This window comes from Onychostoma macrolepis, chromosome 25 (assembly GCF_012432095.1).
Source record: "Onychostoma macrolepis isolate SWU-2019 chromosome 25, ASM1243209v1, whole genome shotgun sequence".
Lineage (NCBI taxonomy): Eukaryota > Metazoa > Chordata > Actinopteri > Cypriniformes > Cyprinidae > Onychostoma > Onychostoma macrolepis.
The window spans coordinates 19,200,249-19,220,640 of NC_081179.1; the positions used below are offsets into that span (position 1 = coordinate 19,200,249).

The 20,392-nt window shown below is 35.8% G+C and overlaps 1 protein-coding gene across 4 annotated transcripts in view; it reads left to right on the forward strand.

Moving 5' to 3' along the window:
* The window catches only part of abcc8 (ATP-binding cassette, sub-family C (CFTR/MRP), member 8), a 71,779-nt gene that overhangs the window by 36,717 nt on the left and 14,670 nt on the right, over positions 1-20,392 (forward strand). For 3 of the 4 annotated variants that reach the window (XR_009269391.1, XM_058767603.1, XM_058767605.1), the window contains 9 exons: positions 40-112; positions 512-617; positions 5,845-5,877; positions 13,451-13,483; positions 15,606-15,704; positions 17,419-17,503; positions 17,940-18,020; positions 18,095-18,232; positions 19,964-20,089. Coding sequence is in view for 3 of the 4 variants with exons in the window: in XM_058767603.1 (XP_058623586.1) it covers positions 40-112; positions 512-617; positions 5,845-5,877; positions 13,451-13,483; positions 15,606-15,704; positions 17,419-17,503; positions 17,940-18,020; positions 18,095-18,232; positions 19,964-20,089 (774 nt within the window). In the remaining variant the exon portion in view is untranslated. The remainder of the gene's footprint in view (positions 1-39; positions 113-511; positions 618-5,844; positions 5,878-13,450; positions 13,484-15,605; positions 15,705-17,418; positions 17,504-17,939; positions 18,021-18,094; positions 18,233-19,963; positions 20,090-20,392) is intronic. The other variant, XM_058767604.1, reaches the window with a different exon arrangement.

Below are 20,392 nucleotides of genomic sequence, written 5' to 3' on the forward strand. Positions count from 1 at the left end.
AATGAGAATGACAGTCGTCCTCCTTTATATCCATTCCAGATCACAAATGGATATTTCAGCTGGACTGATGGAACCCCAACCTTGTCTAATGTGAATATTAAGATTCCTTTTGGTAAGTCCTATCAAAAATACATCTACACATACTGGAGGTGGCGCTCATGTTGCTTTGAATGTGGCTTGTGGTATTTCCTGATCCCATCTACTAACTTAAAACAATAGGAGACATTTTAAAGAATGTGAAGGCTGCTCTTTTCCTTACAATAAAAACTTTGATGGTTGCTTAAGCTGTTAAGCTCCAAAAGGACATGAAGAATCATAAACATAGCCCATACAGTATGACTTGTGTGATATATTCTAAAGCCAAATAATAATTTTGTGTGCAGAAAAGATTGAAATTTAAATTATTATTTGAAAAACACAGAATTTTCATTGCAGGTGAACTATTATTTTTACATGTTTTGTTGCTCCATGAAACCCATTTATCTTGATTCTTGATTGATTCTCTCTACAGGTCAGTTAACTATGATAGTAGGCCAGGTGGGTTGTGGGAAATCATCTCTGTTGTTGGCTGCGCTGGACGAGATGCAGAAGATCACTGGCACTGTTATATGGAACAGGTGAGAATACAGAATGCATTTTTTTGATGGTCATGAAATATTGAGTTCAGCATAACATCTGGAGCGGTTAATAGTGTTGGAGACTAAAGGCCTGTTCCTACCAAAGACAATAACTGTAATTGGAAATTATAATAATGAGTCTAATTCTGTGAGAATAGCGAAGTCCAAACTACAAAAATAACGACATGAGGAACAATATTGTTGGAATCGCTTTCAGAATTATGTTTTTCCAGCTGATGAATGTTAAAAACATGACAGCTAATCAGAATCCACCTGACTTAAAAGAGCTCAAGCATTTAATCAAACAAAACTGCAGCGTTTGCTTATAACAAACTGAATGTTATAGTCTGTTGGTGTGGACGCTAATATAGTTTCATAATACTTATCGCTTTTAGTGTGAATGAGCCTTGACAATAATTCAGCTAAAAACTTACGCAATTCTGACTTTTGCGACTCACAGTCACAATTGTTATAATTATTAGTTATAATGTCCAATTCTGGGGAAAATAAAATAAAAAAAATTCTTACAATTGAGAGTTTATATCTCACAATTCGGACTTAATAACTCACAGTTACTGCATGTTATAAAGTCAGAATTATGGGATATAAACTCGATATAAAAAAGTCAGAATTGAGAGAAAAAAGTTAGAAAAGTTAGAATTGCAAGAAAGAAAGTCAGAATCGCGAGACATAATTGTTTAATTCTGATTTATTTTTTCTATAAAGTCAAACTCTTTTTTGCTCAAAGGTCCGAGATAAAATCTCACAATTTTGAGAAAAAAGTCAATTGCGAGAAAAAAACCCATAATTGTGAGATAAAAAGTCGCAATTACCTTGTTTTATTTTGTATTCAGTGCGGAAATGGGCTTCCATAAACAACAGACAAATTCCCATTTTTCTAGTTTAGCACGTCAAAATGTTTACCGTTGTAGCTGATGGAATTGCTAATTATCGCTAAAATTTTGCAAGTGTCGACAATTTTTTTTAAAATTATTATTAACTGTAAATTCTGTGCTGACACTTCAAAAAACTTTGGAAAAATTTGGGAACATTTTTAACTCAAATAAATGTGTTGTATGACAGAATTATACATGCGTCCACGTCCCATTAAAGCTCTGAATGACAGCATGTCTTTCCCCGTTGAACACAGGGTTGTGGTGGAAAGGATGAAAGATGGAAATTTGCTGTTAACTGAAAAGCTTTAGCCGATGGCAGAAGTGGTCACCCTAATTTCATACCCAGGCCTGGTTGAAGTGATTGGTGTGTTGACAGGACTGAATCCATGAGAATTTTGACATGACATGACAAATTTGTCCACGAGAGCTCTCTGAATAAGAGCGCTGCCTGTGTGCAGAGAATACATTGTAACGAGTAATGTTTTTCACGAGGAGCTTGAAATTGCTTTGATGATACTGTGGATGTTTTGGGGATTGGTATTTTCAGAGTCACTATTATATAAAGAAAAAATTCATAAGGGTCAGTTAAGTGAGGCTCTGTTTTGTGAGCTTATATAAGACTATTATGCTCAGTCTCTAGGTGATATAAAGTTGCTTATCCTGTTACCAACTTCTGTTAATATTTCAAAGAAAATCTGAAGTAATGTGGTTGTTCAGTTTCAGGCTTGTGAAAAACACAGCAGTAAAGCAGTAATTGGACTGCCGCTGGTATTGATCCCCAATTTTGTGAGCCGTCGGTTGACTCAGAAAGAATCCACATTGATTTTGGAGGAAAAACCGAAGAATTTTGGAGAAAATTGGAGTCATAATGAAAAATCTGATTTCCCTTATTTTGACAATGTTCAATGTCCTATGAAAACAAGCTCTTTCAGAGCTCAAAACGTCCTCACTAGGCCAGAGAAAATGAGCAATTATTGAAATAAGCTGCAGAAAGATCTGGGGCCTTTTTTATTTTTGAATGAGCCTTTATGTTTCTATTTTCCATTTTAATTTTAGTTTAAGTTTGCTTTTTATATTTCTATTTAGCTTTGAGTTATTTGTATTTTAGTTTTAATAATTTTAAAACTTCAAATTATTTGATTCCTGTTTTCAAGTTTTTCATCTAATATTTATTTATTTATTTACTTATAAATAAATATTATAAGTAAATATTATATGTAAGTTCTTTAATTCTTAATATTCTTAGGAAATTTGGGAATACAAAATATAAAAGTTATATATTATATATACAGGTATATAATATTTTAAAAGTATGTCACATGACCCCAAGTGTCAAACGTTGTTGCCAGTCACACACAAACTGCACATTTCATCCGTGTGGTCGAAATGGAACAGTGACAGATCACCTTTAAAAAGATCATTGCAATAAAAAGGTCATAATGTTCCAGTGCATCCCATAATGGCTCAAATGACAGCAGATCAAGGGCAACAGGGCCATTTCAGGAATACACTGAATGCAATTGAGCACTAGAAACCCTTCCCTCACCCTCGATACATCACACTCATCTGACCTTCAGGGGTCAAACAAGAGGCTGTGATGTTCCCGTCCACCATCATATCAAGTACTCTTCACAAATTAGTCACCTGTTCATCAGTTCATGCTCTCATACAGGCTATTAGTGATTGCATTGTTGATTTGGGGCTTGTGTTTTGATGTTCGCACACTCTTTTAAGAGACGCGTCCAGGGTCAAGCACAATACAGAAGGGCGTGTGTTTAAGTGCCAGTGCCTCCAGGCAACAACCAACCAAATGAGCCCAAATCAAAGGGGCTACTTAAGATAACAATGGGATTAGACAGACAGTGCAGACCCACTTAAAGTGTTTTAGATTAAAATATAAAGAAGATGTTCATATCAGGTAGAGGCATGATTTGGAAGCAGTCAATGAAATGAATCAAATTACCGTCTCAGACCCGAAACAAATCAAGTCACCTTTATTTATATAGTGCTTTATACAATACAGATTGTGTCAAAGCAGCTTTACAGTTTCAAACAGTAAGTGTTCTTTAAATGCATTAAACCTGAATAATTATTCATCTAGTTTAATGGCACAGACATTTGAAAGCAGCTCAAGGGCCCCTTGAGTATTGAAGTTGGTTACTGCAGCCACAATGCATAGGCCAAGCAATTGCTTATGTGCTTAAATACATGCTTAAAGTATCTGACCCCGAAAGACACCTGGCACCTACAGAATGACATAAGATGAATTATCTATGAGTTATTTGAGCACTTATCTTCTCACCATGAGCACATTCTCTCTATAAGAACCATCTCCAGTATTCAAATAGCTTGCATGTTATGTGTGCCCAGTAAGCTGAGGGTTAAGCAAAATGTATGTTATGTCTAAAAATAGACTACAAAGCCTTACAACACAAAATATTTCCTTGAACAGTCATCTGGTTTTCAAGCAGGCTAAATGTGGGTCTCAAAAAAGCAAATGTTTATACTACCAGTACCAAAATTTACTGTATTAACTGGGTGTTGTCTAATTGGAAAGGAAATGGTTTTTACGTGTGATTGTCCATGTTGGATAGGATACTTCTGGCTGATGATCAGAGAGTATCTCAGGCGCTGTGGCAACAAAACCTCTCTTTTATCTTATCCATTTATCAGAGAAATGCCCACATGAATGACTCTCACGGCCTCTGATCTCAACATGTCATGTCCAAAACATCGTAAATAAGATATTTGTAGTAAGTAATAGATAAGCTAAATAGTCTTTCATCTCTGATAGTCGTTGCTTGTAAACATTTACTGTTTTTGTTTATTTTTTTGTCTGATATTTTGTTTTATTTAAAGGGATCGCACACAGTTTACTTAACGGCTAATAATATTTTGTAAATAACAGCCCAAAATACATAGAGTTTTCTTTATTAGGTTTGTTTTTACAAAAGAGATGGCAAGAGTATCAACATTTATTTTCTCAATCATTTATCAGACAACTGTTTATCTGCCCAGATAAATGACTTGAACAGCTTCTAATGTCAACATTTAATGTCCTAAACACAAATCTACAACACAACATAGTTACAACATAAGTTAGCTGTCACTATTTTAAAAGTAGTGAATAAATAAGTAGATAAATAAATGTTTTTTTGTTGTTGTAGTTCTTGTTTTCTGTAAACATGCACTGCTTTCCACAACATTTGTTACTTTGCAACATCACAAATGTTAGGTTTTAAGCAGTTCTTGGTAATTATAAAATATAATTTAATATTAAATGTAATATAAAAACAGTATTTCATATATTGGTTACATTTTAATATGTTTAATATTTAATGTGAAATTTAAATATAAATTAAAAATATATTAAATTATAAATTATATTTAAATTATATTTTAAAAATGTAAATTATTTAAATGCAATTCTTTTTTTAAATTTTAATAATAATTACATTTTGTTCATAAATAATTTAAGATTCCAAAATTTTCTGTATGATTAAAATTTGTACAATAATTGCATTACCAGTATTTTATAAATTATTTGTCTTTGAGTTTTATTTGTCTTATTGGGTGCTTATACCATGACATAATGTCAAATTTAGCACCTCTCTACAATTGCTATGTCATAGTTTTAATAATGTCAGTCATTTTATAATGGCACACAGTGGTTAATTACATCTCTCAGTATGGTGTCTAAAAATCACCTTCCTGGAACTCCTCATGTGGATTGACAGTTCACAGTACATTTCCATTAAAACAATCACTAAGAAGAGGCAATGAAGGTCAAAATGGAAACTGGTTAACGCTAAACATGTTGCAGTAAGACTTAACATCTCCAAAACACCCTCTCTTAAATTGACATGTTGAGTCCTAGCTTAAATACAAAGCCATAATTGAAAAACACTGAAGAGAAATATTTGATTGCTGTAGATGTGCCGCAGTATTTTGTGTTTCTTCTTTTTCCAGGTTTGAAAGGACAGAGCTTAAGAGCTTCGACTGCAGCTAATACCTTCAGGCAGCAGACAAGCTCTTATTTATATTCCTGTTGATTTTTCAAGGACAGTTTTGTTTTGTTTAGCCTCAGAGCTAATTTCAGTTCTAGCAGTAACATTTTATGGATTTATTTTGTACGCTCATTGTATTTTGCTTTCAGAATCCTTGCAGTATTACAGCAGCATGCTTATCCTTGATCGGAATCTCTTAGAAATGTTGATTAAATAATACAAAAAATAATTGAATTTATTTATTACTGATTTTAGCTCTAATTCTTTGTCATGTTCATTTCTCTTCCTTTTTGAGTTATTAATTTTCTGTGTGTTCTTTTGCAGACTGCCCACTCTGGATGATGAAGGAAATGAAAGGTTGGTTTTTGTCTTACAAAGCTGCAAAACACCAACATAAGAATGTAGTGCGTCCTGCAGAGAGTCTGTTAATTACTGTGTACACGCTGAGAGTTTGTGGACGTGTCCTGTCATGCTGTGCAGTGCTGATGCTTTGCTCTTTGTTTGTTGGCATTAATCCCTCAGCTTTGTTCTTCGGGGCTCTATAGTTCCTCTCATCCACTGTCAGCTACTTTATGAGGCCATTATAACGACAACAACACATATAAATACATTTTACCATTCACTGTAACTTTTTTAATATGTCTGCCATTATTGAAGCTTTGCATGTTTTGCATGGAGTTTTTGAAATTTGAGTTTTTTACATTTTTGCTTAGGCTGCTCATGTAGACAACATTTTAAGTCATAGTTGGGCAAACATGTTCAGACGGTAGGCAGCAAATTATTCAAAGATACCCCATTTTGGCCAAAAGCAGTATTTCATGCATTCTTCATGGATGTACTAGAATGCATTGCGTTGAACAGATTGTGTGAAGGAACATGTCGATTATGAATATATATTTATTCAGAACTGATATATTCATATTGAGCTTAAATGTATTGAGATGGTGATTGGAGAAAAAAACTATATTTCAGTCCATTTTGTGAGAAATGTGTTTCTCTATGGAATGCAGCACTTTGAGAAGATAACGCAAATGTTTTTTTAATGAACATAGTTTTTCTGGCAATGCAAAACTTTTACGAGAGAATGCATCTTTTTGCGAGTGAATGCAAAATTTCTTGAGGAAACAAAACCTTTCTGAGAGAAAACTAATTTGTGTGAGTGAATGCAAAGATTTTTTGGGAGCACAAAACTTTTTGGGAGCACAAAACTGAATGTTTCTTGAGGGAACAGAACCTTTGCAAGAGAATATATTTTTGTGAGGGAATGCAATGTTTCTCTGCAAACGCAAAATTTTGAGAGAATGCAAATTTTTGTGAGCGAATGAAGCGTTCTTTGGGGAATGCAAAACTTTTGCAGGAGAAAAAATTATAGTGGCCAAATGCATAGTTGTTTTTGGGTGAACGCAAAACTTTTATGAGAGTGAATTTTAGTGGGCGAATGTGCAGTTTTTGGGGAAACTTTAGCATATTCACATATTTTTTCCAAAATTATGTCCCCTTACGGACTAAAGAAATCAAATTTTATTAGTAAAAAAAAATTATTTCATTAACTTACATTAACTTTGTTAGCAGCCACATTCATATTCCATTAACACTCATAGCTTATTCTAACATTAGCATATAGCTAATATGCTCACTAGGGGTGTCCTCGACTAAGGATTTTCATAGTCGAATCGGAATTTTCGAATCTTGCCGACAGTCAACTGATAGTCGAATCACATGTTTGGGGGTGGGGCAAACTACATTATCAAGAGGTAGTCATAATTACTGACGTTAACACACAGGGAAAATGTGTACTGGACACCTCGCAGATACAAACGGGGTAAATAATGTTTTATGTTTTGATAAAAAGATAGTTAACATTAAAAGTCAGCGAAACCCTCAGAATTCACAATTTTTTACAATAGTGCTCTCGTTATAACGTATATGACATAGTTATTAATGTTCTGCATTACTGTTTTGAGCTGCGTGCGCTGAATATGACCAGTAGAATGAAGCATATGATAGCATTTCTTTAAATCAATGGGATTTAAGTTATTAATCTCATATAGAATACGCTTCATTAATTATACAGCATAACATTAATATTATGACTTATAGGATATCTGCACAAAATGCCCCGAATGCGCATGAATGTGCGCAGCTCTGAATGAACTCCTTTTGTGGACGTATTTTAACGCAACAACGTGCAGAAACACGGCAACTAAACTCTAAAAATTCACAGAATTTTATTATAATATTGTTCTCACTATAATGTTATGTATATGACTGTCGCAGTCATAGTCATTAATATTATTGTTGTTTGTCCTGCTTGCGCTGCGCACTAAAGAGATAATCACTGTACAATGAAGCGCTTCACTGCAGCTTAACTTAACCAAATGCATCTTATACGAGATAAAGAGTATATACACGATATATAAACCGGCCAAAATGTTTTGAAATCACTTGTACCCTACCTGATCGAAAAAAATCCAGTCTTTTACTCTGCTTGTGTCAGTTTGAGTCTTGTTAAAGATTTAAATCCCTGCCGCCAAGTGCTCCTCTGTCGGTCACGGATTATGGAAAGTGAAATTTAAATCTATAGGGGTGGTTGGATTTATTCACACACATTAAAATATTAATTTAAAGCTTTTTTCTTTTCAGATTCTTATCTACAGCATTATCATAATAGGGTGTATATTAACCTATTGGGAGAAAACCGGTAGTTCGATGTGAAATCAGACACTGAGCACACCCGTATAGCCAAAATGGCATGATCATAACACCCCGCGAATATCCGACTGTGAGATTGGGAGTCGAATCAGGCTCCTCCTATAGAAGCATCGAATCGTCGACTATTCGGGGTCACCCCTACTGCTAAACAGCATTTTTGGACATAGGCATGCCCAGTGTTGGGGGTAATGCATTACAAGTAACGCGAGTTACTTAATGAGATTTCTTTTTTCCAAGTAACTAGTAAAGTAACTCGTTACTTTTTAATTTACAAGAAACTGAGTTACTTAGTTTAGTTAAGTAACGCCACTTATTGACTGACAGCTCTCCTGTCCCCATGTTGAGAGAAATCAGGAGCAAGTGCAGAGGCGTTGTGTGCGCTGTATAAACATGATGTTACTGTAGTTCTAGACTAAATGTGAACATGCATTTACTCATCTCACCTGCACAAAAACTGATTCAGTATTCCTCAAAATGAATAAAAACAGTGAAATGCAACCTTAGTATATGACGCAAACCTGCAATAATTAAATATGTTAATTAAAAATTTTAGGGAGTAACACAATATTGTAATGCATTACTTTTCAAAGTAACTGTCCCCAACACTGGGCATGCCGAGACAAAGCTTGTCTCAAACTGTTGAAAATAAACATATGCTGCATCCTGCAATACCTAATTTTGAAGAAATTGTGGCTAGTCAGGCTGCTGAAAAATTGTGGCTGCAAGGATTTGAGAAATTGTTGCTTTGGCCACTTTATTATATGGCAAGTGGAAAGAGGACAGGAAATGATGAGAAAACCAGACTGGGAAATGACCCCAGCTGGATTTGTGTTACTTTGTATTTGCACAACACGTTAGCATTTACACTAGCCGCTAAACCATGGCTCCAAGAGAGACAGCTGCAATTTTAATGGCTTTCTTATCTGCTGTAATAGGTGAACTCATTTGGTTTGTCTGTTAAATGCATAAACTCTGTAGGGAACAGCTCAGGTATTAGCTCTTTGGAGGGCTATTAAAAAGCGTTTTACTGTCAAGGTGACAGTTGGTGCTGGTGATAAAATGCACTACCGTCCCCTTGGTCATCAATAAAACAGCACGCGCTGTCACAATGTGTGAATGTGTGAGTGTGTGAGTGCGTGCAGGTGTCTGTCCTGTTCTTGGCACTTGAGCTGGAATGGCACCCAAGAATAGACGTCTCTTATTACTGTTGGAGGCAATCACTATGCCATATATTACAAAGCCAAGGTGTGTTATTACCGGACATTTCAAAAAGCCATCTGTTATTTCTTTCAAAAATCTATTTGGATACTTCAGAAAATGCTGCCTATTATCTAGAAATAGTGTAATTTCCCTACTAGAGCATTACTTTTATGTGATGGGCAAATTTTCTAATAAAGCATGACAAGCAATCACAATCCTCTCACAGCTGAACTAGAAAATGGTATTGTTTAGAATGGAATACTAGCAGATACTGTGCAGCAATAGGAAGCATTTTAAACTGTCACATGACCTCAGACTTAAATTTAAGTGAGCAAGTGACATTAACTAGCTGGCATGAGATTGACCTTCATGAATGAAATGTGGTTGAAGAATGTCAGTTTTGTCTCTATGTTGAAAAAAACATTAAATGCTAAATGTTGCAAAAAAGATAACAAAATAAATAAATCAACATTGACATTTTAACGTTGTAAAACACATAGTGATATCACTGCTGATTCACCTGTGAGTAAAAATTGAATCATAAAAAATAGCTGAAACAACATTTAATGCTTAATGGTTGTAGAAAAGGTTAACAAAATACTTACAGTGGGGAAATATTTTTTGATCCCCTGCTGATTTTGTACGTTTGCCCACTGACAAAGAAATGATCTATCTATAATTTTAATGGTAGGTTTATTTGAACAGTGAGAGACAGAATAACAACAAAAAATCCAGAAAATCGCATTTCAAAAAAGTTATAAATTGATTTGCATTTTAATGAGTCAAATAAGTATTTGATCCCCTATCAATCAGCAAGATTTCTGGCTCCCAGGTGTCTTTTATACAGGTAAGGAGCTGAGATTAAAGGGAACACTCCTAATCTCAGCTTGTTACTTGTATAAAAGACACCTGTCCACAGAAGCAATCAATCGATCAGATTCAAAACTCTCCACCATGGCCAAGACCAAAGAGCTGCCCAAGGATGTCAGGGACAAGAGTGTAGACCTACACAAGGCTGGAATGGGCTACAAGACCATCTCCAAGCAGCTTGGTGAGAAGGTGACAACAGTTGGTGCGATTATTCGCAAATAGAAAAAACACAAAATAACTGTCAGTCTCCCTCGGACTGGGGCTCCATGCAAGATCTCACCTCGTGGAGTTTCAATGATCATGAGAACGGTGAGGAATCGGCTCAGAACTACACGGGAGGATCTTGTCAATGATCTCAAGGCAGCTGGGACGATAGTCACCAAGAAAACAATTGGTAACACACTACGCCGTGAAGGACTGAAATCCTGCAGCACCTGCAAAGTCCCCCTGCTCAAGAAAGCACATGTACAGGCCTGTCTGAAGTTTGCCAATGATTCAAAGGAGAACTGGGTGAAAGTTTTGTGCTCAGATGAGACCAAAATCTAGCTCTTTGACATGAATTCAACTCGCCGTGTTTGGAGGAGGAGGAATGCTGACTATGACCCCAAGAACACCATCCCCACCATCAAACATGGTGGTGGAAACATTATGCTTTGGGGGTGTTTTTCTGCTAAGGGGACAGGACAACTGCACCGCATCAAAGGGACGATGGACGGGGTCATGTACCATCAGGGCCAGGGCATTCAAGCCAGCCAGGGCATTGAAAATGGGTCGTGGATGGGTATTCCAGCATGACAATGACCCAAAACACACGGCCAAGGCAACAAAGGAGTGACTCAAGAAGAAGCACATTAAGGTCCTGGAGTGGCCTAGCCAGTGTCTAGACCTTAATCTCATAGAAAATCTGTGGAGGGAGCTGAAGGTTCGAGTTGCCAAACGTTAGCCTCGAAACCTTAAAGGGTTACTCCACCCCAAAATGAAAATTTTGTAATTAATCACTTACCCCCATGTCTTTCCAAACCCGTTAAAGCTTTGTTCCTCTTCGTAACACAATTTAAGATATTTTGGATGAAAACTGGGAGGTTTGTGACTGTCCCATTGACTGTCAAGTAATTATCACTGTCGAGGTCCAGAAAAGTATGAAAAACATCGTCAAAATAGTCCATCTTCCATCAGTGGTTCAATCTGAATTTAATGAAGCGACGAGAACACTTTTTCTGCGTAAAGAAAACAAAACAACGACTTTATTCAACAATTCATCTTGTCTGGTTCAGTGTAGCGCTATTTTGGAGAATATCCGCTGGATGCAAGCAGCGTACGCTTTTCTGTGTCAGCCGCATACCGGATACGCAGTTTTCATTCAAATCGAAGCGTAAACAAACATAGAAGACGTTTCCTTGTGGCGCGGCTGACACAGAAGAGCGTACGCTGCTTGCGTCCAGCGGATATTCTCCAAAATGGCGCTACGCTGAACCAGAGACGAAAGTCGTCGTTTTGTTTTCTTTGCGCACAAAAAGTGTTCTCTAAATTCAGATTGAACCACTGATGGCAGTATTTTGACGATGTTTGTCATACTTTTCTGGGCCTTGACAGTGATAATTACTTGACAGTCAATGGGACAGTCACAAACCTCCCGGTTTTCATCCAAAATATCTTAAATTGTGTTTCGAAGACAAACAAAGATTTCACGGGTTTGGAACGACATGGGGGTAAGTGATTAATGACTAAATTTTCATTTTGGGGAGGAGTAACCCTTTAATGACTTGGAGAGGATCTGCAAAGAGGAGTGGGGCAAAATCCCTCCTGAGATGTGTGCAAACCTGGTGGCCAACTACAAGAAACGTCTGACCTCTGTGATTGCCAAGGGGTCAAATACTTATTTGACTCATTAAAATGCAAATCAATTTCTAACTTTTTTGAAATGCGTTTTTCTGGATTTTTTTTTTTTTGTTGTTGTTGTTATTCTGTCTCTCAATGTTCAAATAAACCTACCATTAAAATTATAGACTGATAATTTCTTTGTCAGTGGGCAAACGTACAAAATCAGCAGGGGATCAAATAATTTTTTCCCCACTGTATCAATATCAATAAAAATAGAAATTTACAAGATGTTGTAAAAGACGTTGAAACTGTTGCATATCAGCGTTGATTTTATTAGAAAAATCCAAAACAAAAATCAACATTGATTGAACCTTGATTCATGATGTTGATTGACCTGTGAATAAACATTAAAATGCTAAAAAAAAAAAATGTTGAAACGTTTACTGCTAAATAATTTTAAAAAAGTAAACCCTTACTATCAAATCAATGTTAAAATGTTAATATTGCATTGTAAAAGACATTGAAACAATGTTGCAATATCTATGTTATTTCTATTTTAAAAAAGAAGAAGAAATAAACAGTAATTAAACTTTGATTCATGACAATGATTCATCTGTGAATAATCATTTAATTGCTAAAAAAGATTACTGCTAAATAATTGTAAAAATATATAATACTTTAATAAAAGTTAAACATTTAATAAGACAATGTTGATTGAATTTGTTCCATTGATTCAAAAAAGTTTTGTGTTAAAACTTTGGTAAGCCAATCAAATGAAGAAAGAAAAATGTAGTTGATACTTGGTTTGTCACACTTGAAATAGAAGGTCAAGCACATTGCATTGTGGGATATAACATTACATGCAGTGTATTCTGTTATATACTGCACAGTTTGACAAAGTTTGTGTTAATAGTATGATAGCATGCTTTTCCAAACACAGCCTTAAATTGTTTTCGGATATAATTATGCAACTCTCCCATAATTTAAATCAATACTCTAAAACCTGATCCTTTCCTGTCTTGTATCAAGGACAGTATGACATTATATGTCCAAATACTCAATAGATAAATCCATTAAGGCTTTTTCTCACTGTACTCATCCCTATATAAAGCTTCGTTGTTTCGACTGCACTGCATTGCGATTGAGCCATACATGATTACACAGCACTTCTCCGGCCTCCGATTACATGGCATCAGCAGCAGCGCTTCAGGTTTAATGTGGAGCTAAGAGAGATGTACTGCAGAGGTCACGCATGTGTGTGTAAATGTCTTTTCAGGATGATTTAGGGGAACCTTTTAAAGTGATATTTATGTATTTGTGCTTTCAGCCCCACAGATGCAGCTGCAGATGAGAATATCAGGTGTGTATCACACACACACACACACACACACACACATGCCACATGATTCTTTATTCACTAGTTTAAATATAGTTGTTTTTAAAGCAGTTTCTGAATACTAATCAGAAATGTTCATTATTACCATAAGACATGGACCCTGACATCAGACACTGTTTGTTAGAGCACACAGTAAACTTTAAAGAAACAGTGCAATAAAAATGATAATTCTGTCATTTATGTGTCACCTTCAAGCTGTATGTTTTTTCTATGTTTGTTTGTTTGTTTTAAATCTGACATGCCAAATATACAATTAATTTATTTTTTAGTCAAATTAAAACTAAAATTAAATTAAAGCAAAATTTAAATAATTATTAAAACAGACACGAATAAAAATAAAATAATAATAATATAGTCTGTGACTACTCTGCCTTTTTATGTAAATGATATCCATTATGATTGGCTAATTTTTGCATGCCAGCATATTTTACGCTATTATCATCTTATTCTAAATTTTGTCGTAACTAACTGTGATCGCAATGATTTTGCGCAAAAAAATCTCATTGGTCAGCAGAGTGCACAGTATTGCTGTATATTGACTGGAAGATCAAGTTTTGCTTATGTATACAAATATAGCAATGGTTTGTAACAGCGGACAAACAACATGACAAAATTCCTTGAACTAAAATTAAAATAAAAATAGAAAAGTAAAAGCTAATTCAACTTTTTTTTTTAAATAATGCTTTAATAGTATATAAATAATACTAAAATAACACTGTAATCACCACAAAGAACAATAGTTCATAGTGACCACATCTGCTGCAATGAGGAAAAAAATGACATAAAAGTTGCATAAAAATTTTGACTCATGCATATACAATATCTCACAGAAGTGAGTACACCCCTCACATTTTTGTAAATATTTTATTATATCTTTTCATGTGACAATACTGAAGAAATGACACTTTGCTACAATGTAAAGTAGTGAGTGTACAGCTTGTATAACAGTGTAAATTTGCTATCCCCTCAAAATAACTCAACACACAGCCATTAATGTCTAAACCGCTGGCCACAAAATTGAGTACACCCCTAAGTGAAAATGTACAAATTGGGCCCAATTAGCCATTTTCTCTCCCCGGTGTCATGTGACTCGTTAGTGTTACAAGGTCTCAGGTGTGAATGGGCAGCAGGTGTGTTAAATTTGGTATTATCGCTCTCACTCGCTCATACTGGTCACTGGAAGTTCAACATGGCATCTCATGGCAAAGAACTCTCTGAGGATCTGAAAAAGAATTATTGCTCTACATAAAGATGGCGTAGGCTATAAGAAGATTGCCAAGACCCTGAAACTGAGCTGCAGCATGGTGGCCAAGATCATACAGCGGTTTAATAGGCCGGATTCCACTCAGAACAGGCCTCAACCAAATGGTCAACCAAAGAAGTTGAGTGCATGTGCTCAGCGTCCTATCCAGAGGTTGTGTTTGGGAAATAGACGTATGGGGGGTCAGCCTGTCATTGCTCAGACCATACGCCACACACTGCATCAAATTGGTCTGCATGGCTGTCGTCCCAGAAGGAAGCCTCTTCTAAAGAAGACATTAATGGCTGTGTGTTGAGTTATTTTGAGAGGACAGCAAATTTACACTGTTATACAAGCTGTACACTCACTACTTTACATTGTAGCAAAGTGCAATTTTTCAGTGTTGTCACATGAAAAGATATAATAAAATATTTACAAAAATGTGAGGGGTGTACTCACTTCTGTGATATACTGTATTTACTAAGATGTAACTTAAGATGTAATTTCCTAAAAAATATCTTCCCCTCCGTTGTAGCTATCAAATTAAAAATGGCGCAAGTTGGATTTATGCAAGCTGCTTTGACACAATCTACATAGTAAAAAGCGCTATATAAATAATGGTGACTTGACTTGATTTGACTTCTATAAACAACATCATTCAGGTTCAGAACGACATGAGGGTAAACAAATGGTGACATAATTATCATTTTTAGTTTACTGTTCATGTAAATAATAATTTTTAGTGTAGGTCAGATAAAAAAGCTTGAACAAGCCTTTCTTTTATATTTAAGAGCAACATTGGTGTTGTGAAGAAGGTCACTGATGTTATGGCAACCCCTCTGACAGGAAAAGAGGTGCTGTGGCATATGCTTCCCAGAAGCCCTGGCTCCTAAACACCACTCTAGCAGAGAACATCACTTTTGAGATGCCTTTAATAAAGCAAAGGTAACTGACCTTCATTTACTTTCTCTAGATATATTTATCGTCGATTGCTCACTCCATGGATTTGTTGCCCACGCATTTATATTTTAAAAAAGCCACCATATGGCATCTAGGTCCAACGTTTGTGTCTAATGGGCCTTCTGTACGCATTAACCTGTGTCTGGCATTCGGTTGCCTAGTGATGTACAAAAGTCAAGTGTTTATTCTTCTTTTTAGTGTCCATTTGTCAATACAAATGCGTCCTCTATCCCCATCTGACATTTAATTATTATCGCCTCTTTAAACCTTAGTGACAGTCATTAGACAGATGTGGCCTTCTCTGTGAGTCGCCGCTTCTCATAATCTGTGTTTTATAGCTCCCTCAGCGGCTGATACGTGTCAGCAGTGTCTGTACTCAAAGTACATTGATCTATTTATTTGCTTACAGCCCACTTGTAATTTTAAGATGCTCTCACAGTAGCAAAATTCTTTGGCGAAAAAGTCCATTGTCTACTGTCAGTAGTGTAAAAATATATAAAGCACAGATTACATGGAAGTCACTTTCAAACCAAGCAGCTTGCTGTTCGTCAATGTCGCACATTTGTGTGAAACTTTCAAAATCAGCGAGGGGAAATGTGAAATTTCAAATCACACTGATTGAAATGTGAAATTTCAAATCACACAGATTGAAATGTGAAATTTCAAATCACACAGATTGAAATGACTGGATTTCAGCAAGCAATGGCAAGTGTTACTGCACCTTTGGTCAAAGTTTCTTGTGCTAATTTATTTTTTCATGACTGTTTTCCACTCTTTGAGCTCTGAGGTTGTTAATCAATGGTATTTGCTTCTATTGAAGTTGTCAGCCGCATTATTTCAACTTAATCTTACAATAATTGTGTTTAGAAATAATTGTGTGCAAAGAAAATACCACCAACCAGAGTCGCAACAAGCAATATGTGCTAAAAGCGCTTTTTAGTTCCACCCACTTGTGTGTGTGTGTGTGTGTGTGTGTGTATAATTATATATTTAAAATGACTAGTTTTATATTTCTGTCATTATTCATTTGATTAAAGTCATTCGCAAAGCTATAATGTACACAGTCTTGTACCTTTGCATTTTTGTCTTTTTTGGCATTTTTCAAATACTTTTTTGCTTCAAATCAAAGTTTGTAATGTTATGATTTACCTCGTACCCATTTGGCTTGGTTCATGGCTCATAACACTTTTTCAAAATCCCTATCAGAGAAATTAATGAAAACAAACAAACAAACAAAAAAACAATTCCCGAACCAATATTGCTGAAAAAGGGGGCTGGCTCTAATGCATTCTATTGGGTAGATCCGGCCACAAAGAAGTCTGATTGGTCAACAGTCACATTTAGCATTGCTGATCGCACATTTTGTATGTTCTGATTGGCTTTGATTATATCGCATACATTTTCGCATTATTGTGGACAGACACATTTCGTAAAGCTCTGATAGCTTTGAAAAATTATATTGGGAGGTAAATTAGAATCTTTGGACTATGTCGTGTTTGTCTGTAATTTTTATACTTATTTAAAGTAGCAATGCTTTAAAATGCTATTACATCAGTGACATGCACAGAATCAGTCATTCATTATTAACCACAAATTTTATTTCAACAACATTATTTAAAAGGTACTAAAGCTAGATTACCACATAGTGTTAAGTATCTAGCCAGCTGTGCTTCAGTCTCATATCTTTTGTTTTTTCCAGGTACAGAGCGGTAATTGAAGCATGTTCTCTCCAGCCGGACATTGACATTCTGCCCCAGGGGGACCAGACGGAGATCGGAGAGCGGGTTAGTGTGCCGCCCATGTGACTTTGGTGATGCATTTCATTACCAGCCATCTGGAATGGCTTTAGTACTGCAAATGGTAGAGTTTCAGTTATGATGGGTCATATTGAATTCCACTGATAAACATACATACTCCTCATGTTTTAGTATCCAGGCAGCCGTTAAAAAGGCAGTGTCTCTTTTGTTTACTCTCAGGTTTTTAGTCCAGGTCACATTTAAGGCAGCCTGATGTCGTAAATGGCTTTCAGGTTGTTCCTAAAAGCAGTCTTCCAGCTCATTTAAAGAGTTCAGTCAACAGTCAACATGATCAATACATATGCCAAGTGTGTGCGGTACGGTTACCTTAACAGCTTCTACCCCCTGCCCCCTTCCTAATTAGGTGTTTTATCAATACAGCCTTGCTGGTAACTTTCCTCTTCCTATTCTTTGCTCTTTCCAGGGCATTATTCTTTCCGGAGGCCAGAGGCAGCGAATCGGTGTCGCTCGAGCTCTTTATCAAACCACCAATGTGGTGTTCCTGGTAGGTCCAGATACAGCTAGCATGCATGCAAATCAGTGAAGTGAGACGTCAATTAATTTTTTCTTTTATCGTAGGATGATCCGTTCTCAGCACTGGACATTCACCTGAGTGATCACCTGATGCAGGAGGGCATTCTTAAGCTACTGAGAGAGGAGAAGAGGACGGTGGTGCTCGTGACACACAAACTACAGTATCTCCCGCATGCAGATTGGGTACTTCATATGCAAATACACTTACAGTTCTTCCCCTTTAGAAAGTCATTTAAACCAGTTGGTCAGAATTTTGATGGCTAGATCAGATTTAAAACTGCTCTTAGGCAGAAGAGCAGACATGGACATTTGACTATTCTCTGTTATATCGGAAAGAGAAAAAGCAAAAGAATTATTGAAAAGGTGAGCTCTGAGATGTAGAAGCCTAATTTAAAAGTCAAATCTCACAAGGGCTGAGCTATACTTATGAATTATTTACCTTCATTCATCACCTGTTGTCAACCCGCAGAACCTCTAGAAATCATTTCTGAGGAGCCCTCAGAAATTATTTCTGTAGGAATGCGTTTTATTTATAGCTCAATACAAGCCTGTTGTAAAGGATGAATTAATTTGGATTCTGTCACGTTTTAACCTGCAAATCCTACTAACACAGTTCATTAGAGATCACATTGAATAAAATAGACCATCTGGTCTACAGAAAAAGCTAATTAAATTCCCATTTGGCCACTGTTTGCAATGAGATAAATCAAACTGCAGACCAAACCAAAGCCGTTCAACCAAAATAAGGTCACTGCAGGTTTAGAATAAGCAAGTCATTCTCTTCTTCTACCTAACCTGATTTTGTTTTTCACCAACAAGAAATGTTCCACATTCAGACACCTTATAAGATGCAACAGGCACAAATGCTGTACTCAGACATTTCTCTCAGGAAACACTTCTTACAATGCACCAAACTCCTACATTTTAAGCTCAGTAGCTGGAAACACTACTTTTAAAAAAGTGAGACATTACAGTTTTGCATTATTTATAATAAAAGTAACTAAATATGTTACTTTTAATTTCTCTCTTCCAGAATGGAAGCACTATGTTTGACTTGCAGAGATTTTACTTTTAAAAGAATATTGCAGGTTCAGTACAAGTTCAGCAAAATTGACAGCATTTATGGCATATGTTGATTAGCCCCCACCCCACACACACAAATAAAATAAAAATAAAAAATCTTAATTTTTGGAATACTTTGTGCTAATCAACATGTCATAGATGTGGTCAATTGTGATTCATTTGTAATTAACCTATGATATTCCTTTATTCAATATAAAACCAGATAAATTGGCTTGGAAGTTAAATTAGAAGTGGATGAAATGTACAAGAATGTGAGAATCTATAATTATCCTATAATTATTTTCTTTACCTCATGTTCCCTGAAAAAATCTTGAGATCGTACACAGTAAATCTGTTTTGTTTTAAGGTGGTTTAGATATGTTTACTGGAAAAGTTTTGATATGTTTGTTTCCTAAATATGGTTTGATTGTAACCATTTCTTTAGTTAATTAAAACATAAATATGCATAGTTCCAAATGCTTTGATCCAACATATCTAACTAGAGAAAACATTTTCATGAAATTGCAATTCTCAAGTCGATTTGTTGTCATCGTCAGCCTTGTTATTGGAAATAAATAAAGCCCCAGTCTCTCTCATACTGGGCTCTGGGTGATGAATTGCCTTGTTAAAGTCTTCCTCCTTCTGGCACTCAATAAATCACCAGTGGTCAGACGAGAGTTCTTTTTTTTTTTTTTTTAACTCCCTGTTATTTAGACATAGTCACTTTAAGCTGACAGATAGAAAGGGTCAGGCTTGCTGTTAAATATTGGCTTTACTTCTCATGGGGCATTAAAAATGTCCACCTTCTTATGTGGCAAATGAAGTAATAATTGAATGTTGTTTCTTTTGTAGATCATTGCAATGAAGGATGGCAGCATACAGACAGAAGGGACATTAAAGGACATCCAAAATTCTCAGCCTGAGCTCTTCGAGCATTGGAAGACTCTGATGCACAGACAAGATAAAGAATTTGAGAAGGTAGTCTGCAGAAAATTAATGAGATACTAGAGCAAGTGATTTAAAGGGCAAGTTCATTAGTTTTGCTTTGTTATGCCAAATATTCACTTGACCTTTTTGTTGACATTTGTTTGTATTGTTTGAGAGATTGGAAAACTAATCTCTATGTTTATGCTGACAAAATATAAGCTTGGAAATCAAAAAGACAGGATACAGTGGATACACTGAGAAGAGAATGCATGTAAAATTGGACCAAATAGGCAAAACAGTGTCTGTAATAGACTCCAAACAAGTGTCTAATATGCCATCTAGTGGCCAACACAG